Raw genomic sequence first — 21,719 nt, 5'->3', positions numbered from 1 at the left:
ATATAAAGGAACGCGTCAAGTATTATTAATATTGCTTAGTAATATAAAATGAAAAGGAGCTTTATTATAACCTTAATAGATAAGTATTTAATATAATTTTAAAGCTTGTAATCCTATTTTCTTCGGCTTTATAATCACGAGTTAAGGTTATTTGGATATTTCCATTTGATCTTGGCGATCAATCTACATACGGCTAGTAGAAGGCTTGATCGACACGCGCTTTTAGCCGGATATGCCAGAATGGTGTAGAATTAGCGATGACGTGAGACGATTCGCCTGCGGCGATTCGTGGAGCCGCGATGCGTCAAGACTAATTGATATGGTACCCAGGAGCTTGGAATATATATATTGCCAGTCACACCCGACATGGCCGTCGTATCTTTGCCGGTGTTGAGCGCTTCAGCCCCCTAAGAAAGTGCTTGAACACGAGATTTAAAGACCACTAAAGAGCAGTCAATATGCCTGGAGCTATCATTCCGGAGTCGAATTGTGATGTGTAAGATTTCAATCCTCCCCAGGCATCTTGGATTCATCTAATGCTCACTTTACAGCCTCATCGTGGGTGCCGGTCCTGCAGGGTAGACCTTACGCTAGGAGCTGTTCTAGAGAGTTCGACATTAACGCGTATCTAGGATGATGATGGCGGCGTGGATGGCTCGCTGCGGCATCAATGCCCGTATCATCGACAAGCGTGGTACCAAGATCTTCAACGGCCAAGCTGATGGGTTACAATGCCGGAGTTTGGAAATTTTTGACAGCTTTGGGTTTGCGGATCGCGCATGGAAGGAGAGCAATCACATGTTAGAGGTAGGCAAGAACTTCCGCATGCCCTCAATTGGATAGGGAAGGTGCTAAGTAGCTTGTTAGATGTACATGTGGGTAAGGCTATCTCCCAACAATAAAAATCTCGGTTCTACAGAGGGAGCTCACAGCTGTTCCAATAGAACCCAGGCTCGGATGGTGTGATACGCCGCTCTGATCGTGTCCCGGACACGCCTCCTGGGATCTCTCGATTTACGCAGATCGTCCTACACCAAGGCCGCATCGAGCGCTTCTTTCTTGATCACCTCAAAAAACATTCTAAAATCGAAGTCGAGCGAGGCGTCCTCCCAGAATCCCTTGAAATCGATACGTCCAAGGTCGAAGACAATTCCGCATACCCTATAACTGTGAAACTACGACATTTGACGGATGAGGAGGCTACACCAGAACAATCTAAGACGAGCAAGGTTGGAGACGGTCTGTTCAGGAGTAATCTCGCTGCGGATGATGTGGACGACTTGATAAGGAAGAGTAAAGGGAAGGAGGGCACTGCCGAGATTGTTAGGACAAAATACATGGTGGGTTGTGATGGCGCACACAGCTGGACAAGGAGACAATTGGGGTATGAGATGCAGGGAGAGGCTACGGATTACATATGGGGTGTACTTGGTATAGACTTTAGTCCTTTCTACGGATGAATCGGTTGCTGACTTCTGCAGATATCATTCCTATTACCGACTTTCGTAAGTAATGCTTAATTTAAATTGAATGAACGGCATCTAACCTCATACAGCTGATGTCCGAATGCGCTGCGCAATCCATAGCGCCGAGTCTGGCAGCATGATGGTCATTCCTCGAGAAAACAAATTGGTCCGGCTATACATCCAGCTGACCGAAATCATTCCCGACGCGACTGGCCGAGCAGACAGATCAAAGATCACCCCCGAAACGATCTTAAAAGCTGCTCAGAGAATAATCAGCCCCTACAAGCTTAGCTACGAATACTGCGATTGGTGGACAGCTTATCAAGTATGTACCAATCTAGAAGTTGAATGACTCTTTTGCTAACATCCCCTTACTAGATTGGTCAGAGAGTCGGGACTCAATTCGATGCCTATACTCGTGTTTTTCTCGCCGGCGATGCAGTTCACACGCATTCTCCAAAAGCAGGCCAAGGAATGAATGTAAGTATGCAAGATGCTTACAACCTTGGCTGGAAGATTGGACTCGTCGTCAAAGGCGTCGCTCAACGATCAATTCTGAAAACGTACCAATCAGAACGGCGCCGCGTTGCGCAAGACCTCATAGAATTCGACCATCGGTTCTCTCGTCTTTTTTCCGGAAAACCTGCGAAAGACCTCATGGATGAATCTGGCGTCTCGATGGCTGAGTTCAAAGACGCCTTTCTCAAAGGCAACTTGTTCGCTACCGGCTTGAGTGTTGACTACAGCGCAAGCATGCTCGTCGCGAAAGGCAGAAGCTCTGCTGATCAAGGCGATAGCGTGATAGGCAAACAAGTAATTGGTAAGCAAGAACTCGCTGCAAATATCAAGCTTGGTATGCGTATGCCCTCGTTTAAGGTTCTCAACCAGTCGGACGCCCGGCCTTGGCATCTACAGCAGCTTCTAAAGAGCGACTCACGCTTCCGTATCATCCTATTTGCCGGTAACGTGACCTCTGCTGTTCAGAAAACCCGCATTGAGAAGTTCTGCGCCAAGCTTGATGCCCCAGGCTCGTTCCTGCGTCGCTTCACACCTGCTTCTCGTCCCATCGACTCCGTCATTGAGATCCTAACTCTGCATTCTGCGAAGCGCTGGGATGTCGAAATGCTCCGCGACTTTCCCAATCTACTCCATCCATTTGATAAACGTGTTGGATGGGATTATAATAAAATATATGTCGATGATGAAAGCTATCATGAGGGTAATGGCCGTGCTTATGAGAATTATGGAGTCGATAAGGAGAAGGGATGTGTGGTTGTACTACGGCCGGATCAGCATGCTGGTTATATCGGTGAGATTGAAGATGTGGAGGACTTGGGGGCTTATTTCGATGGAGTGATGGTTGAAGCGAATAAGGCATAACAAATACCTATTTATCCATTAACCCGTTGATTTAGGTCCTACGGTTATCGATAAGGGACCAGCCAATCGGAGAGCCCGGTTCAATGCAGGTGCCCAGTCAAATCCAGTAGCGAATTCTCGAAGGACCTTAAGGGATAGCATAGGAGGACTTGCGATTAGACTTCTTGAAATTATTTATATTGGACATATGGATGAGCGTTCAAATTTTCCCTGAGATATAATCAGGATAGATTACAGCGATGTGCATAACCAGCTTCGCCCCCCCGCCGCGCATCTACAAGGGGGCAACATTAATGCCTCTGACGACCCTCCTGCTAGTACCTGTTCAAAAATAAGCGAGCCCAAAGGAACGTAGCGGGACCAGGTTATTTTGTTTACTGTACTAGTAGGGGGGGCGTCTGACCCATTCCCACCTGTATTGTAATGTCGCTTGACTGCCACCAACTATACACAGTAATTGTAGCGAACGGCTGTGGCTGCACGCAAGGACCTTCTCGGTTGCCCTAGAGAATCGCCTTGGTTGGCCAGGAGAATTAAATTAAAGACGTACGCTTTATCTCCTCCCCTTTTCTACGGAGGGTTGCGCAAAAAGGGATTTCTCTTTCTTTTTGGGATGGGCGGTAAGCTCCCTGTTTTTAACAGCCCTTTGGGGGGACCTAAGGCGCCCCGAGCTTGGTGCTTAGGGGACAAAGCCCCCGTAACTTTAGCGTGTCATCCCCGTTTAGTTAGGGGACTGACCGCCCGTCCTAAAAAGGAAAGAGAGATCTCTTTTTGCGCAATCCTCCGTACCTTCGCCTCTATTGTTGCCACCAAAACGCGAATACAACGCTGTCTGTGCAATTGCCGATGAAATTTGGTAATATCGTACGGGTGGAAACCTTACGATATTTAACAAAATTCACGACACTGCGGAGATCGCAAAGGTTCTTGCAGCCAAGCATACGGCTTCGCTACAATTACTATGTACAGCTGGTGGCAATCAGGCGAAATTGGATACCTGTACCAAATCTGCAACTCGCCTAAGGGGAAGCTAGTCGTGCAATGCACTGTACACCATCTCGTCAATTCCGGTGGTTAGCGCAGCCACGTCTGCACGGCCTTTTTGTAGGGGAAGTTTTGGTATTTTTGCTGTTTAAGGGAAAGTAAGGCCGTGCAGACGTGGCTGCGCTAACCACCGGAATTGACGAGATGGTGTAGTGCTCGCGAATCTATCACGACTATTGTAGGATCTAATATATATACTCTTATAATACAAGAGGTTTTTCCCTATAGAGTAGTCTACGTAGGCCTAAATAGGATCCGTAGTAGAGGTTAATTAAAGAGTTAATAGTAATAATAATTGCCTTAAGGATATTATTATCCTTAAAAAATTAATGCTAGTAGAAACTACAATAATTTAGTAATTAGATTAAGTAAATAGAAATAAACAAGTTATAAATACTAACTGTAGAGCATATATCTAATAGATTATTAAGACTAATTCCAAGACCCACATTAGGTAACGTGTCACCTCGCTTATATATATTGTTCTATCCGGCAAGTGTGCCAGATACTCGCTTACCTTTTTGGTATATTTGGTTTGGGTGGCGTAGAGCCTACACCTTATATAGTATCTGTACACTTCCTAAGGCCCGGCCTTGCATCTTGGCTAGGGACACTTCCCAGGGCCCGTGGATTCGGTCCCCGCCGGTGACTTGGGACAGCCTTGCCGGTTGTGCGACCAAGCTGGAGCGGTATCGCACGACCGAAGCGCGAAGCGTGCCTCTTCAGGCGCCGCGCTGCAGCTGCTGGGGGTCGAAGAAATTTGCAGTGGCCCGCGCGCCCCCGAGGCACCGGCATCGCTCAGCGGGCCCGTAGCCAGGCCACTGGGCCGCGCTCCTGAGCCCAAGGGACAGGGAATTGCGCCTGAGGACAGTCGCTATTGGGAGAGGGAGGCAGTGCCAGGTGACATATCACCTGGCTAAAATATTTTTCTTCGCAGCTTACCTGGCAAGTGTGCTAGATGCTTGCTTACCTTTTTGGTTTATTTGGTTCGGATAGCGTATAGTGCATTGTTTCAGCCAGGCAGGTATCAAGACAAATGACATAAGCTAGCTGGTAGGTAGAGACACAGAATTATACAAGTAATCTATCTTATTTAAGGTGGCTCTAAGAGCCCTAATATATATAAGAGAATTGACCCCCTACAGGGGTCCCTAGAGAGTAATAATACAGGTTAAAACTAGACTAATACTGTCTGATACGGACGTCGTACAGCACCTGTCGCACCTCTATAGTAGAACTACCTCAGCGGCCAACATACCCCCTTAGATCTGGCGCAGAGCGTCAGAGCTAGATTACCGGATTAGGTAGTTAGGATAGATAAGCTAGTAGTAAGCTTTGCCGAGCGTCAATTAACTAGATGTCTAATATCGCGGAGCCCCAAGACTTCAACAAACTTTTAGTGTTTTTGCTTTAAGAGAGCTTTAGTTAGTCCATCTACAACCATCTCGCTTATTAGTACCCATTATACAACAAAGCTTCCGTTTTAGACCTCCTAGCAAAGCCAGAATTAATAGATATCTACGTGTCGGAGTTTTATAGATACCGTAGGAGTCTCTTTCATTACGATCCATACTAACTACTAATTATTATAATTAATAATAACGTCCTGTTCTGGATCAAATCTAATAGCTTTAAAGATCTAAACTATATACTCTACCTCTCTACCAACGCGCAAGAGAGCTAGGAGTTCTGCCTCTATAGTGGACTTAGTAACTACCTTTTATCTAATTACCTACTATACTATAGGTCTATTAAATAGGCTTATTAAAAAACCCTATAAGCTCCGTTATATTAGAGCATTATTAGCAAAGCTAGCATTAGAAGCAGCCTTTAGAACCTAGTTTATCTTATATAGTGTAATTATAAAGAACTTAAGAGCAAGATATCTAGTATTATAGAGATAGGTAAGCAATCTATTAATCTCCGCAAGATAAGCTAGCAACGGATTTTTTAAGAATTCAGCTAGCCTACTAACAGAAAAGGCGACGTCTGGTTATATAGTAGATGCCGGATATATTACAGAACCTACACAGCGTTAATATCCTTTCATCTAATTTAGCGTAGCTTCTCCCTCGTACGGTGTTAATTCCTGGCCCGATAGTGGTGTAGCTAATAGCTTCAGATATTCTAAATGGTATATTAAGACTAGCTTCTTAAGATACTAATCTAAACAGAGCCAGAGCTTTCCCTTTTATTAATCTTAGACGACACAAGTATTTAGGAATAACATAAATTAAGGTATTTGGCGTATCTCGAATCGATCTTATAGCTACTTTAGGATGTCCACCATCTGCTAATAACAGCTCAGGTGTCCTATAATTAGGATATTGTTAACGTAAAAGAATATAAAGATAGGTTTGGTAGGGTATACATAAAGACATAGCTCATCTAGTATAGCCTTTAAACCCATGCTTTATAGAGCAGTAGACATTTCTAAAAACTATAATTTAGGAGATTTACGTAGTCCGTATATTGCCTTTCTTAGACGGAGAGAGAATTTAGGTGGTAGGTCTACACCCTTAAGGGGAATAAGGTAGACCTTATCGTCAACTAAAGCATTAATAAAGGCGTTAACGGCGTTAATCTGTATAACATCTAGGTTAAAGCTAGCAATAAGAGCACAAAGTAGACGGAAGGTTTAATAGGCTGCCGTTATAGCTTTAACCTCCTCTTATAAGACTGCTTAGAGGTCTCCGCAGATAACTAGATAAGCTTTAAATCTTATAATAAAGCCATCTAAATCTTCCTTGTACGTAAAGACCTATATAGTAAGAAGTTAATAAACCTTCTTAACTAGTCGTACCTCATCCCAGGTGTGTTTTCCTATTAAGGCCTTTATCTCAGTATAAGTAGCTGCTTTAAACTCCGTAGCGTACTTATAATTAAGCATCTCTTTCTAAGACCTTAGTAGTGGTGGAAAGTTATCTTAATATCCGTGCGTCTTTATAGCAGCAGTATAGAAAGTATAAGCTAATAGTGTTATATCTGGATTAATAAGCTTATTATCACCATCATTAATTTAAACCGCAAAGGCTCGTTGTTATAAATCCTAATTTGGCATATCTTTCTTCTTTGCCGTAGGCCGCTTTTTACGGCCAGAACGTCTCTTACCCCCTAATGATGAGCCTGCTATCATCTGAGGTTCGGAATAAGGTATAGGGTCTATAAACAGTGGTTTAGTAACTTTAGAAGATGACTAAGTAGTAGATAGTGTCTATGGCGTAGATGCTACTATAGATAGTAATTGCTGAGGCGCCGAAGACGCTAATAGTATAGATAGTTCTAAAGTTAGCTTTGGGGTAGGTAGCTAACAGAGTTCTTCTATTAAGATCTAAATGCTTTTTAACATAGGAGTAATGTCAATATTTACTAAATACGGTAGTCTTACATCTAGTTCTTTGTTAAAGTTCTCTATCTAGTTCTTACTACCATCTTATAGATTATTTAATAGGTCCTAGACTTACTAAAAACAATCCTTTTAAGCCTATAAGATAATAAGATATTCTGGTGTTTTAGAAGATTAATATCTCTTTAACTTATTAATTTGTATATTACGAGATCGGATAATGTAGTTAGTAGTTAGTATCTATATCCTATAGATATTTAACGCTTCCATACCAACAAGATAGCCTATTTAGGCTTGTGGCTTAAACTTTACCTTCCTAGGAATACCATATTTAATAAGCACGTAGGTTAAAAATCCAGCTATACAAAGCCCTACTAGCCATAGCTTCCATTTATACAGTATCTTAAATAGGGTCTTCTAGTTAATGGACTTAATGGGAGTTTAATTAAGTAGGAACACTATAAGGAGCACAAACTTAGGCCACAAATCTACAGGTAACTTTACTTTAATAATAGCAGTCCTTGCTTATTTAGAAATAGCTCTCCCTAACCTCTCTATAGGTCCATTTTAAGCTAGGGTATCTAGTATTAATTGCTTAATAACACCTCCGTCAAGCTGGATGAGGTTCTTTACCCTAGCGCCTATATCTTGCTCCTTATCCATATACTAAATACGAACACCTTAAGCATCAAATTTCTTCGCAAATGCTATTATTAATTTAAAAAGTGGGAGCAGCGTCTCTTGCTTATAGTTCTTAATAGGAAAAGCATAATAGTACTTTATATAGTTACACCAAAAGTAGGCTACACACGTGTCTCTATTAAACCCGTCTTCTTCCATAATAATATTAAAGTGTACTCGTTTAAAAGGGTAGGTTCCCTTTACAGATATTCTGCGAGATGTCTGCTATATCATCTTTCTAAGAATACATGGTTTATAAAGTGGTATACCATACGGAGTTCTTCCTCTATCCGTCTTAACCACTTTAACCCCGTCTACCGCAGTTAGCAGATAATCCACTAACTCCATATCGCAGTGTAGTAAGCGCTAATGCCATACTTTATTATATGCTGAGGTCTCAAAGAATCTAGTAGACGTAGCATAGGCTATAGGAGTAGGTAGTAAGCAGGTAATGGTATCAATAAGGTAGAGACCTCCATATTCTATAAGGTTGGCGAATAGGCTTCCGTTATCCTTATAGTGTAGGTAGTTTATAAATTAGTCTATAATTACTCCAACCCTATAGAGCTTTGCTGCGGATATCAGATTAGTATAAAAATACGGAGTGTACGCTACGTTCCTTAATATCAGATATTAAGTCAGGCGTTATTTACCCACCTTAATTGCCAAGTTAATATCACTGTATCCATAGATTTCTGCCCCAGAATCTCTAGCCGTTGCTATAAATATATATAGCTTAAGGTTATGGAAATACCTAATATCGTTGCAGAAGTGGGTGTCTACCATAGTATTATACCCCCAGGCATTAATCAAAAACAGATCCAGATAATCCTACAATAATATTAATAATAAAAAGGATATTATTACAGCAGCCGCTATAGCTCGGGGCCTATCCAGATCCTTAATCCTTTTAGCAAAAGCTAGAGATGTCCTTAACCTAGGGCCTTCCTTCTCAATCTACTTAACCCTTTTGTTATAATACTGCTTATTTATTAAGCCCTTAAGCTATTCCTAACACCTTTATAGACACTCATTATTCGGTACAAAGTTAGGACCTTAAAAAGACTAAAATAGTTACTTATAATTCTTTAGCTTATGGGGTAAACCACAGGCAAAGTACTTTAACTTAGTCGATTAAGAGGGTACTAGGGTAGTAAATATTATAGGATCTACAGCTAGCTGCCCTAAGAGTATAGTATGGGCGTTACATCCCGTATTTAGATGCTTATAAAGGAGGTTAAATTCCTTAATCATTATCGCCATTTTAAGCTTCTCTAACCTCTTCGCTACCTTCTAAATAAAGGTATAGTACAGAGCTAGACAGATCTCCTTATAGTCCTAGACAAAGGCTCGTATAATACTGCTTTCTGTTACCTCTATTAACCCTTCCTCTAGCTCTTCGCTATTTTATACGATTGTAATATAAAGCTAAAGCCATAACTCCAGTATCTAGCGTTTAGGCCCTTATTTCCTTTTCTTAAGATCATCTAATACCATCTACTACAACATAGCTTAAGATGGCTTTACTACCTTCTTTAGCTGTCTTAGAACCAAATAGGGTATAGTAAGGTTCTTAAGATAACCTAAGAAGTTAGTGCCTATAGTGGTATACAAAAGTGCTGCAAATATATAGAGCTTCTCTTCCCGCTTTAGGTAGTCTTATTATTAGAGCTTATAGAGCTTAAAAAGCATTCTCTATATCTCTAAAGATTACTAAGGTTGTTGTCCTTATTGACTTAATAACCTAGGTGTAGCTGTTCCAGTAGATGGAGTTGCTGCTGGAGCTGCTGTAGGTGCTGCTAGAGCTTCTGCAGGTGCTTTAGGAGCCGCTACTAGTGCTTTAGGAGCCGCTGCGGGTGCTGTAGGAGCTACTACTATCAAGGGTATGGCTGGCTCATTATTTTCTTTAATTTCGTTCTCTATCTTATCTAGGTCAACATAGTCCCAGATCTTCGCAAAACTTACTTCTTAGCGGATAAATTAAAACCATAAAGGCCAGTCTTTTTAGGTTAGTAAAAGAGGGTTTATAGAGTCCTTGGTTGCTATATTAGCCTTTATTTTAAGGTTATATAAAGAGACGTGCTTACGCGTAAAGCACGTAATATTCCATAACAAACTATGCTCAAAGAGGCTTAGTGGTAGTCATCTAGCCACTAAGATCTCCCTAGTACTTAGAAAGTTACCAGGCTTATAACTTTCAGCTAGGCAGGTATTAAAACAAATGATATAAGCTAGCTAGTAGGTAGAGATACAGAATTATACAAGTGATCTGTCTTATTTAAGGTGGCTCTAAGAGCCCTAATATATATAAGAGAATTAACCCCCTACAGGGGTCCCTAGAGAGTGATAATATAGGTTAAAACTAGACTAATACTGTCTAATACGGACGTCGTACAGCACCCGTCGCACCTCTGTAATAGAACTACCTTAGCGGCCAATATATTGCACAACACCCCCTCTACACCCCCCTGTTAACTCCAGTAGTTAGCGCTAAAATAGTAAAGCTAAAAGGAGTTAGTAAGGACTAGACTAAACGCGTTAGTAGGTAAAACTAGAAGTAGATATTTAAACTCGTTACTATTAGAGTTTATACGGATAATAGCTGGCTATACGCCGTAAATAGACTACTTTAAGATTTATAAGACAAGCGTTACGGAGGACGGCCCAGAAAAGATATTTCTTCTTCCTTTTTGGGACGGGCGGTTAGTCCCCTAACTAAACGGGGGATGACACGCTAAAGTTACGGGGGCTTTGTCCCCTAAGTAACTAAGCTTAATACGCTCTAAGTCTTAAAAGGCTGTTAAAAACAGGGAGCTTACCGCCCGTCCTAAAAAGGAAGGAGAAATCTCTTTCCAGGCCGTCCTCCGTACCCCCCCTAATATACTACTATTAATAATCTAGCTAGAGCTAGATATCTAAAAGGGTTAGTTTAGCTCTTAGGTTAGCTAGATTAATAACCTTATAGCTATAGGCGCTATAAACCTCCTATTTTATATCTGTAACGGAACCTTATAGTAAGTACTACGATAAGCTCGTTATTGGGCTAGGTATGTAGGTGAAGCAAAATAAAGTCAACAACGTAATAATAACTAGTAGAGTGGTTGCCTAATAGATTAACTCTAATTGTATTCTAAGAATTACTACAAGGAAGGAACTATCTAGGTAAGGCTAAGGGTCCTTAAATACACGACTGTACTTCTATAAAATCCTTCTTATACGTAATATACGTCTTATATATAAGGTACATAAGTTCCTCTTATTCCTTTTATTTAACACGTAGCATATTATATAACCTTAGCTACTATTCCTTATTATATAGTTCTATCGGCTCTATCCTAGACCGTGCCTAAATTAACTAACTAGCTTCTTCCGACTTCTCTCTAAGTAGTTATAATATTATACTTAAAGCGTCCGTAACACTATCTCCCTCCTTTTTATCTTTATCCTTAAAGATTCTAACTATCTCTAAGTTGTTTATTAGAGGTGTAATATCCGTTTAATTAATTTAGTTAATATTACTACTTATTATACCTAAAGTAATTTCTTCTTTATACGCCTAACGTCGTGCTTATATTGTTGCTGCAATATTATTTCTTAGTAAGATTATACCGTCTCTGTGTTCTCGTTGCTTAAAAGAGGGGTTAGTCTATATTACGTTGGCGAGTCCATCTTTACAATAACCGTCCTCTTATTTAGAGTGTACTAAAGTAAATATTTATTCGTCCTGTGACGTTTGCTCTACCCCTAATACTAAATATACACGACCTATTATTCTTAATAGTCGTCTAGTTCCCTAATTAATTTATTTTAAGGTTTTATATTTAATCTGCTGCTACACGGCTAGATAGTAAACTGTCTTAAGCCCTTGCTAAATTAAAACGTTCTTAAGATATAGAATAGAAGGCCCTAGATACTCGTATTACGGCGTTTACTCGTTTACTTTATCTTAAAAAGGTTTATAAGAAGGTTTATTTTAAGAAATAGAAACTTATAGAATAGGGTTTATAGGAACTTAGTAATAAAAGAACGGATTCTCCTTTAATAGAGAAGGAAATAGATCTAAGTAGCTCGGCAACTGCTCTTCTTGGGTCCCCCTTAGGTAATTTATTCTTTGGCGATCCTTCTTTATTAATGCTGCCTAACCTAATCTCTTTTAATACTCCTATACCTTTCTTATAGCGTTCTTTAAATTCTCTAGTGGTTCTTAGGTAGTCTCGGTATAGCCTATCTATTTAACCTTATACTATGTTTTATTATCAACGTCCTTATAACTAACGATCTTTAAAATTTGCTATTTGTCTTCCTCTTATCCTCTATATATGTCTGCTTTATAGACCAGTGGCTTAATATTCCTATATACTAGCTCTAGTATTATAATATGCTGTATAGGGTAGATCTTTATCTTGGCTGGTAGGTTTAACTTAAACGTGACCGGTGAAATTCTTTATATAATTTTAAAAGGTCCTAGTGTAACATAGTCCAACTTCTTACTTAGTCGTTGACTCTTAAAATTCTTATATAGTAGCTATACTTTATCTCCCTCCTTAAGATCTGGTCCCTTAGATTTCTTAGCATTATAGTACTTTTTTATTCTCTTTTATACTTTCTTTGCTAATTCTATAAGGTCTATATAAAGATTTATTAACGTCTTTATTCTTTCTTTAGCTATACTACTTGTTTTCTTTACTTACTATAGTAATAATAATATTCTTAGCTCGTATCCGTAATTTGCCTTAAATAGTAATATGCCTATTCCTTCTTAAGGTGTTATATTATATATAAACTGTATAACTAGTAATAGCGATACCTAATTGTTTTATGCGTAATTAACATAATGCCTTAGATACTGCTCAAGTATCTAATTTAATCTTTCCGTTTAACCGTCTGTCTGCGGATAATATGCGGTAGAAGTTACTACTTAAACTCCTTACTCCGCCAAGAATACCTCCTAGAATGCTGCTATAAATCTTAGATCCCTATCTAATATAATTTTACTTAGTACCCTATATTTTATAAATACTTCTTTAATATAGATTCTAGCAATATCTTCTACTAATATTTCTTCTGTGTATGCTATAAAGTATCCCTATTTTATAAGCTTATCTACTATTACTAAGATCGCATTATAATCTTATCCGGTAATAGGATCTCTTAACCTTAGCAACTTAACGATAAAGTCCTATAATATAACCTCCTATGGTCTTTCTAGTATTTTAATAGGTTGTAGCCCTCCATATAGCTTATACCTTATTAGTTTATTTCTTTAGTAATCTAAATACTCCTTTATTACTTTTCTTGCGATATTTTAGATTCTATTAATAATATATTCTTCTTAAAGTCTTAACACTAAGCCTATGGCTCCATTGTGTCCCTGAGTTAATCCCTTATAGAACTCTTCTATAAATTACTCTACTATGCTTCTTAGGATATACTTTACTTCTTAATTTTCATATATATCCGTCTGTGGATCTTCTAGTTATGCTTCTAGAATTCTTTATGCCTAAAAGCTCTCTAGTGACTTGTAAACCCTCTCTAGTTCATCGTCTTCTTATATTACTGCGATTTTTGGATAGTTATACCTAATTAGTCTATCTATATCTTTTCGTAGTAAAGCCCCTAATGGCTTCTTATTGTTTTATAGTTTAGCTTTTTAACTTAGAGCATCTACTCGCGTATTATCTATGCCCTTAGTATACTAAATCTTAAAATAGTATTCCGCAAGCATCTCTACCCATTTAACCTATCTTTGGTTAAGTTCCTTTATTATTAAAAATCCTATTAGGTTCTTATAGTCCATTTTAACTATAAATGGTTTCTCTATACCTTATAAGAATGCTCTCTATTTCTTTAGTACTATAACTATACCTAACAACTCCTTATTATAAATATTATAGTTTAACTCTAGTAGTATTATTTTTTAACTATAATATACCACTAGGTGCTATCTATTTTAATATTTCTATATAAAGCACGCCCCTAGTATATAGTCTAATATATCCGTTTCTATAACCGTCTCTAGTTTTAGTTAATAGATCTTAAGAACTAGCTCCTAGGTGAATAATCCTTTAACTTTTTTAAATAGTTCTCGTTACTCCTCTCCCTATACCTATAGTTCTTCTTTCTTTATTAGTTACGTAAATAGCTTAATATCCTTTAACCATTATGCTATAAACCTTCTACAGTAATTATAAAACCCTAGGAATAACCTTAACTGTATAACGTTCTCTAGTTCTTACTAATTTACTATAGCCTTAATCTTTTTTAGATCTATACTAAGTTGGCCTAGTTTAATAATAAATTTAATAAAATCGGTCTTCCTAGTAAAGAACTCGCATTTTTTAATTACTACTAGCATCTGTTCTTCTTATAGTCTCTTTAAAACCCATTTAACATATCCTTTATATTCTTCCTTAGTTATTAAGTAGATAATAATATTATTAAGATATACTATAACAAATTTATCCAAGTGTTCTCCTAATATATTATTAATACGCTTTTAGAATGTTGCTAGTACATTTATAAGCCTAAATTGTATAACTAATGGTTTATATAGTCCTTCTTTTAACCTAAAGGCTGCCTTCTATTCGTCGCCTTTCTTAATCCTAATCTAATAGTATACCTATCTTAGATCTATCTTTATAAAGATTTGCGCGTTACCTATTCTATCTTAGATCTTACTAATTAAGGGTAAAGGATACCTATCCTTCCTAGTAATGCTGTTTAACTATCTATAGTCAATATATAGCCTTAGCTTACTATTCTTCTTTGGTATAAATAGTACTAGATAACCTACTAATAACTATAATGGTCTAATGTATCCCTTTTATAGGTTTTCCTGGATAAACTCTTTTAATACTCTACCTTTTTTTTCAGTAAGCTTATAGATTGGAAAGAACTTTAGACTCGTTCCTAGCTCCAATTCTATCTTATAGTCCTATACTATATACTTTAACAGCTTTTTACTTTCTAGTAACCATAGTTTCTTGCTATACTTATGGTATCTCTTTAGTATATAACTTAAGCCTTACTTAGTCTCTTTATATATTACTCCGACTTAGTACTATACTAACTTAGCTTATTATTACATCTAGCGGCGTTAAGTATCTCTAATATTAACCTAACCTATAATCTAATCAATCTTTAAATTATATTCCTATAACTAAGGCATTCCTAATACTGCCTTATCCTGTCCTAATGGTAGGATATTAAAAGATATCTTAATTCGTCTTCCTTTAATAGTTATTTAAATAGGTCCTATTTTAAGATTAATAATCCCTCCTCTATAGGCTATTAGATCTCCTAAAATTATAACTAATAGGTAAGATTGCTCCTTCTGCCTATAAGGTAATCCCATTCTCTTAACTATTACTAATAAGATATAGTTTCGCGTTACTCCACTATCTATTAGCGCTTTAAACTGTTAATCTTACTATTTAACTTATAAATTTAGGTGTTATTCTTAAATTCCTTTAAGGGTCTAAGGCTCTACTACTAGTTCCCTCTAGTCCCGTAGGCCTCTACTTTTCCTAACTATTAGCTGTTTAATCTTACTGCACTTAGCTCGCTCTTTAGCCAATATCTAGTTCGCTTTTTATCTTTAATATACCATAAATACGTGTTCTCTAGGCATTCCCACCACTATTATCCATCTAGGCATTCTTCCGTAAGAAATCTTCCTGGCTAAAGTATTAAGTCTTCTAACTTCTAAACTTCTGCTAAATACCAGCTATATATATACTTAGCATTCCTATATTATTACTTATCTATTATCTAATACATCCTTATAAGGTATTTTCGATTCTTTTTCTTTAGATTCCTATACATTTTATATATATCGTCCACGCATATAATCTATAATAGCGTATAGTATGCTAGGTACTTTAGGTTAACTCTTAGCTCGTCTTTATCCTTAAGTTTAAACCTTTATCGTGCTAATCTAAACGTTATAACTTTATTCGCAGGTACTAAGATACGTCTCTTACTTCTTTAGTCCTCTAATTGTTCCTTTAAATCCTTTAACGTTATAATTAAGGCTCCTTTAATATAACTTATAGCCTTTTCTGTAATTAGGTAGTCTTAGATAACTTTCTTATCTAACTATATATAGAAATCTTCCCACTTATCGTTATGTCGCTGTCTATACTACTTTTAGTACAGCTATTAGAGTATATACGGCTTATCCGTAAGGAAGTATCTTTTTATTACTGCGTTATAATAGCCTTTTATATATCGTTCTTCGAACCTAGTAGGAATTCCTAAATCCTCTTTATTTTCCAGTTCGGTAAGCTACTTAGCTCTTAGTATGCCTGCCCTAGGCCTATTAGTAATTCTTTATACTAGTGCTTTGTCCTTTATACATCCCAATATACTAGATCTCTTATCTAGTTTCTATTCTTGCTATATAATAATTCTTTGCCTAAACTCTTCTATGGTTTCTTTTAGTTTGCGTTTTATAGATAGATTCTCAAAGTCTTCTTACTTCTTAATCTTAGTATTAACTTTTTAATCTTTAGGCCGAATACTGCGTTCTCCTAGTAAGTCCTCTAGGTCTATATATCTGTCTCCTAGTCTAACTACTATTTATATTACAGATTCTTTAATCTATAAAGAAGCTCCTTACCTCTTACTTATAGGTATTCTGATTTATACTCCAAATTCTTAGTCCCTTAGATTCTCTAATCCTAAGCTTGCTTCTAACTTAAGCTTAGCTCCAGCCTTAGTCTAATTAGGCTTACTTAGTGTTCTTATCTCGTCTTAAGAGTCTTAAATCTCACTTATCTTATCTTGAGAATCTTATACCTTTAGGAAACTTCGTCCTAAGCTCATTCGTATATTACTAAACTAAGCTATTACTCTGCTCCATTGGTTATCGTCTATTGTGGGTCCTTAAGCTTGCCTTATCTCATCTTAAGAATCTTAGTTGTCCCTTATCTCGTCTTAAGAATCTTAAGCCTTTAGCCTTTTACCTTTATTGAGTGCCGAAGTGGTTTACTATCCTACTTCTCTTACGTCTTACGAAGCGATAGACATCGTATCTAGTGGGGTCTTAATCCCTACTAATGTTCCCTGTTCCGTAGTGGAATTATCCTCTACCTCTAATATAATATCTTTAATGGCTATGTGTTCCTAGTAAACCGCTTCTATTGCCTTATTATCACAAAATGTTTCGCCTATATTAAATTTATTATCCTTAATATCCGATCTATAAACTGGTTCGTTAGTTCCTCTATATCCTGTAGATGCTAGCTCTTATGGCCAATAGCTTATGCCGTACTTAGCGTCCTTATGAATTTAGTATGCGTTGTTATAATAAAACGCAAAACTTCTAATTGAACACTCCTTTGTTCCTCGCAGTATACTATCGTTTCTCTATACGTGTGTGTCATTTACTATTAGTCTAGTTCCCTTTATTATATAGTACTTCTAACCATCTTTGTAATCCCTTATAAAGTAACCTTATTTTCCGTAATTTATATAAGCTCCTTCTCTAAACCATTTTTCTTATTATAGAGTCCGCCTAAATATCTTCTGCTACTAAGATCCCTGATTTGGCCTCTGCTCCTTAGACCTTTAATTACTTAATCCTTATCCTCTGGGTTTCTATAGTTTTTTGCTCCATCTCTTATAGGCTTCTTTAGTACCACTTAGGTCTATTAGCTCTGCGCCATACCATAGTTTCTAACTTAGCTTTAGTTGTTGCATACCCTACGCCTTATATAACTGTGAAACTCTATCCTAACCTCTCTTAGCCTATTCCCTTTGGTAGATCCGATTGTTAATCTTAATTACTTAATCTATTAGTTCCCTTAAGGTGTCCGCATCTTCTATTAAAATAATCGCGTTTTAGACTTTAGCCTTAAGTCCCTATTTATACTGTGCCATAAGCGCCCTATTATTCCACTCTACTTATATTGCTAATGTCTGGAACAGCGTTGTATACTTAATTGCTGAAGTTCGTTATATAATATCTTGGAGTTTCCTTTCCGCCGTAGTTACTGCCTTTAGGTCTCTAAATATTTACGTAAGTCGTTCTATAAATCTATTCTAGCTTAAGAACATAAACCTTACTTCTTGGTTCGTAGTTATTATTCTATTTACCTAGATTTCTATAAGGTAAGGCTTAAACTATTTAAGTACTCTTCCTGTTAAGAATAATCCTGCGTACGCTATTTAATCTATAGGTGTTGCCAGCTTAGCTCCTTCCTGCGCGACCTTAAAGTGCATTTGCGTAAGAAATCCTTTAAGCTTTAATCTTTCTCCTAAGTATCTTTTAATCGATGGTAACTTAACCTTTGCTACGCCTATCCTATTAATCCTATTTTCCAACGTTATATTATTTTCCGTTAACTAGTTAACTATCTCTTATAGTTGTTCAACCATTATAGGTTGCTGTGAGTTAGTATTTGCTATACTGGTGTCACCTAACCTTAAAGTAGTTGCCGCCGTTAATGGCGTTGTGGTGGCTGCTTTTGGTGGTATGTTGTTTAACTTTCTGTATTTATTACCGTAACTAGGTAGTAATTATGTAACGGAACCTTATAGTAAGTACTACGATAGGCTCGTTATTGGGCTAGGTATATAGGTGAAGCAAAGTAAAGTTAACAACGTAATAACAACTGGTGGAGTGGTTGCCCAATAGATTAACTCTAATTGTATTCTAAGAATTACTATAAGGAAGGAACTATCTAGGTAGGGACTAAGGGTCCTTAAATACACGATCGTACTCCTATGAAATTCTTTTTATACGTGATGTATGTCTTATACATAAGGTACGTAAGTTCCTCTCGTTCCTTTCGTTTAATACGTAGTATGTTATGTGACCTCGGCTACTATTCCTCGTCATATAGTTCTATCGGCTCTATCCTAGACCATGCCTAAATTAACCAACTAGCTTCTTTCGACTCCTCTCCAAGTAGTTATAACATTGTACTTAAAGCGTCCGTAACAATATCTAGAAGGTTATTCTATAGGACTTAGTAGTCCTCCGCAAGATATTCCTAAGTAGCCCTATATAAACCACTAGGTCTTTTAGTATAAGGCCTATCTACCCTTTATACAGAAGGTTAAAGCCTACCTATAGTAAAGGAAAAAGGCCCTAGCTAACTATTAACACTTTATTAGGCCGTATTAGCTATTATGGACCATTTAAAGGCTATAGACGCCTAGAACGACTAGAGAGCATATAAGCTATAAGTATTATTTAACTAGATAGCCAAGTCCTAGTAGGCATAATCTTTATAGCTTTAATTACTTATATTTAGCAGCTTTACCTTTTAGCTTAAGGTCCCTTTAGTATCTATATATTCTCGTTTAACTATTACGGCGCTAGTGGAAACTGGTAAATATCGGTAGATTATAGCGGACAATTGCAGACAGTTTTAGATAGTTTTAGACAGTTTTAAATAATTGCCGTTACGTAACCAGAGGATTGTATATAACGTTAAGTAGCGCCGCCCTTTATCTCCTTTTCTTTCTTTAGCTTTAGATCCTTATTTATAGGCTAGCGCGTCCCTCTTACTATACTCGTGCCTTAATTAACTAAGTCGCTAATATTATCTAAAGCTTATCTACTCTTCTTCCTAAGAAGGAACTTAAATATATTTATAGGACTATAAATAAAAATAGAACACAGAAGTAAACCTAAAGACTATTACTAGAACTTAAAAAATAGAATAAAACTAGAATAATAAAAAAGAACAATAAGACCTATAGAATATGTATAAACTAAAACCCCTATAAAATCCTACTAAAAGTTACCCTTATAACTATACTACTATGCTAAGAAACACAGCAGTCGGTAAAGCAGCCGTAGGATCCTTAAATACCTCCAATAGTAAAATAGTAACTAACTTAAACTCTTAGGTAGAGCTTATAGCAGCTAATACTAAAATTAAACAACTTTAAGAGCTACTTAAAGCTAGAGAACCCCCTATATCTAGTAAAGAGTTATTAGATACCTAGAGACTTACTATAGTTCTTAAAACCCTAGCCTAACGTATAGTATTGGCATTATTATAGTCCGCGAAGGTTATAAACCCCCTATTACTTATAAATAGAACTAACCCTATATTTAATAATTAGAAGCTTTAATTATAGAATAAGCTTAAAGTTAATGCGGACTACTTCCTTACTACTTAGGCTAAAATGGGCTATGTCTTTAACCGTACTAATAGGGACGTATAGATGCACCTACGTCCGTAATATATATAGAACTTAGTAAATCCCTTCCTCTCTAGAGAAGATATAATTGTCTACCTATCTTCTATCTATAAGGACCCCTTTAAAGTATAAAACGCCTAACTTATTTATAAAAGCCTAAATATAAAAATAACAGAGACCTTCTTAGCCTTTTAGACCCGCTTTCTACACCTAGCCGGCTAGGCTTAAATTCCCTAGGAAGATCTAATACCAGGCCTATTTAATAAGCTTACTCTAGACCTACAGTAAGCTATACTACTAGTTTTTACTACTATATAGACGCTAAAGGAACTTACAGATTAGTGCTTAGCTATTAACTAAGGCCTTTACTAAATTAAAGTATATGCTAAATAGTATAAAGCTAGAAACCCTTTAAATTAAACTATAAGCAATATAAGAACGGCCGGTAATACCCTAGCATAATTAATAACCCCTATAGTACTACCCGTATAGCCTATTACTAATTTAGTAGCTAGCTATATAGTAAGTTCTTTAATTAACGTCTAATACGGATCCTATCTAGGCCTACGCAGACTACTCCGTATATAAGGGAAACTTATAAATTAATAAGAAGAAAACCCTTGTTGATATAGGGGATGGAAAAACCCTATGAGCTACCTCAGTAGGATAAAAAACCCCTGTTTTGTTATGTCCGTCCATAGCGGCGGCCCTACGGGCCTACGGCTACGTCCTATCCTCCTTAGATATTTGAACTCCTTAGGAACCACTGCTTCCTTCTCTAACTTATCCTAGCTAGGGTTTACTACGTCCCAGCTAGGCCTTGCCAATTGACTGCTGTACTATTGTTTCCCATATCTTGGCCATCCCCTATATGCTATCTCTTGTTTAACTATTACTATATACGCTATGCCTCCCCCCCCCCCTAGGGCCTATTAAAGGCGTAAGGGGGATTTATCCGTTCTAACCACCTAATACTAAACGGCGAGTGGGATGTGTGTGTGTGTACTCTAGGTATCTTTTGTGCCTAGGCCCCGGTTGCTAGGCCCTCTCTAATAGTTACTACTCCGTTGAGAGGAGACGAGGAAAACTATATCTTGTGATCTGGCTGCCAGTTAGTACGGCAGTAAGGCGGCGAGTGACCGTATGCTCCGCGGGCGATCGCCCTAGGGGTTAGGAGGGGCCGTATATTTGCTCGTTGCTCGTTTGCAATTGCTTGTTCGTCAATATAAGGTCGTTAATGCTTTCTGTTAGGGGTTAGGGGATGCTATCGAATGCTGTGTATCCATGTTGGATCGTATAGGTGCTTAGTAGGGGAACAGTAATGGCTGTATTGTGAAGGGGTACCGTCTATAGTGGTTTTCGAGATCTTACCATCCCATGTGAAAACCTTTTACTACGCCCTATAACGCACACAACTACTACCAGGCCCACTAGCACGCGCTATGCGACGTCTCTGCGTTGGCTCTAGATCTAAACTTCGAAGACTAGGTTCGTAGCCGTCACCACGTATAGGTGCAGAGTCTGGTTTTGACTGCCTAGCTAGCTATATAGCTAGTTCTACTATAGGTTTAGTAAATACTTAGCCTATATATAGCAACCCTTATATATAGGCCCTTAGTAATTAAGGAGCTTGCTTTTTTTAT

General features: G+C 37.6%; 1 protein-coding gene across 1 annotated transcript; it reads left to right on the top strand.

The window, feature by feature from the left end:
* Nucleotides 1–464: 464 nt before the first annotated feature.
* K441DRAFT_638363 (uncharacterized protein) lies at nt 465–2,956 on the top strand. The gene is made up of 8 exons (XM_067646536.1): nt 465–496; nt 552–578; nt 633–807; nt 868–879; nt 945–1,431; nt 1,482–1,505; nt 1,556–1,791; nt 1,845–2,956. The coding sequence occupies exons 3-8, from the start codon at nt 634–636 to the stop codon at nt 2,844–2,846; spliced, it is 1,935 nt and encodes a 644-aa protein (XP_067502837.1). The 5' UTR covers nt 465–496; nt 552–578; nt 633; the 3' UTR covers nt 2,847–2,956.
* The last annotated feature ends 18,763 nt before the right edge of the window (nt 2,957–21,719 follow it).

The sequence above is a fragment of the Cenococcum geophilum genome (assembly GCF_001692895.1).
Source record: "Cenococcum geophilum 1.58 unplaced genomic scaffold K441scaffold_27, whole genome shotgun sequence".
Taxonomy (NCBI): Eukaryota; Fungi; Ascomycota; class Dothideomycetes; order Gloniales; family Gloniaceae; genus Cenococcum; species Cenococcum geophilum.
This window is presented reverse-complemented; position numbering and strand designations above follow the sequence as displayed.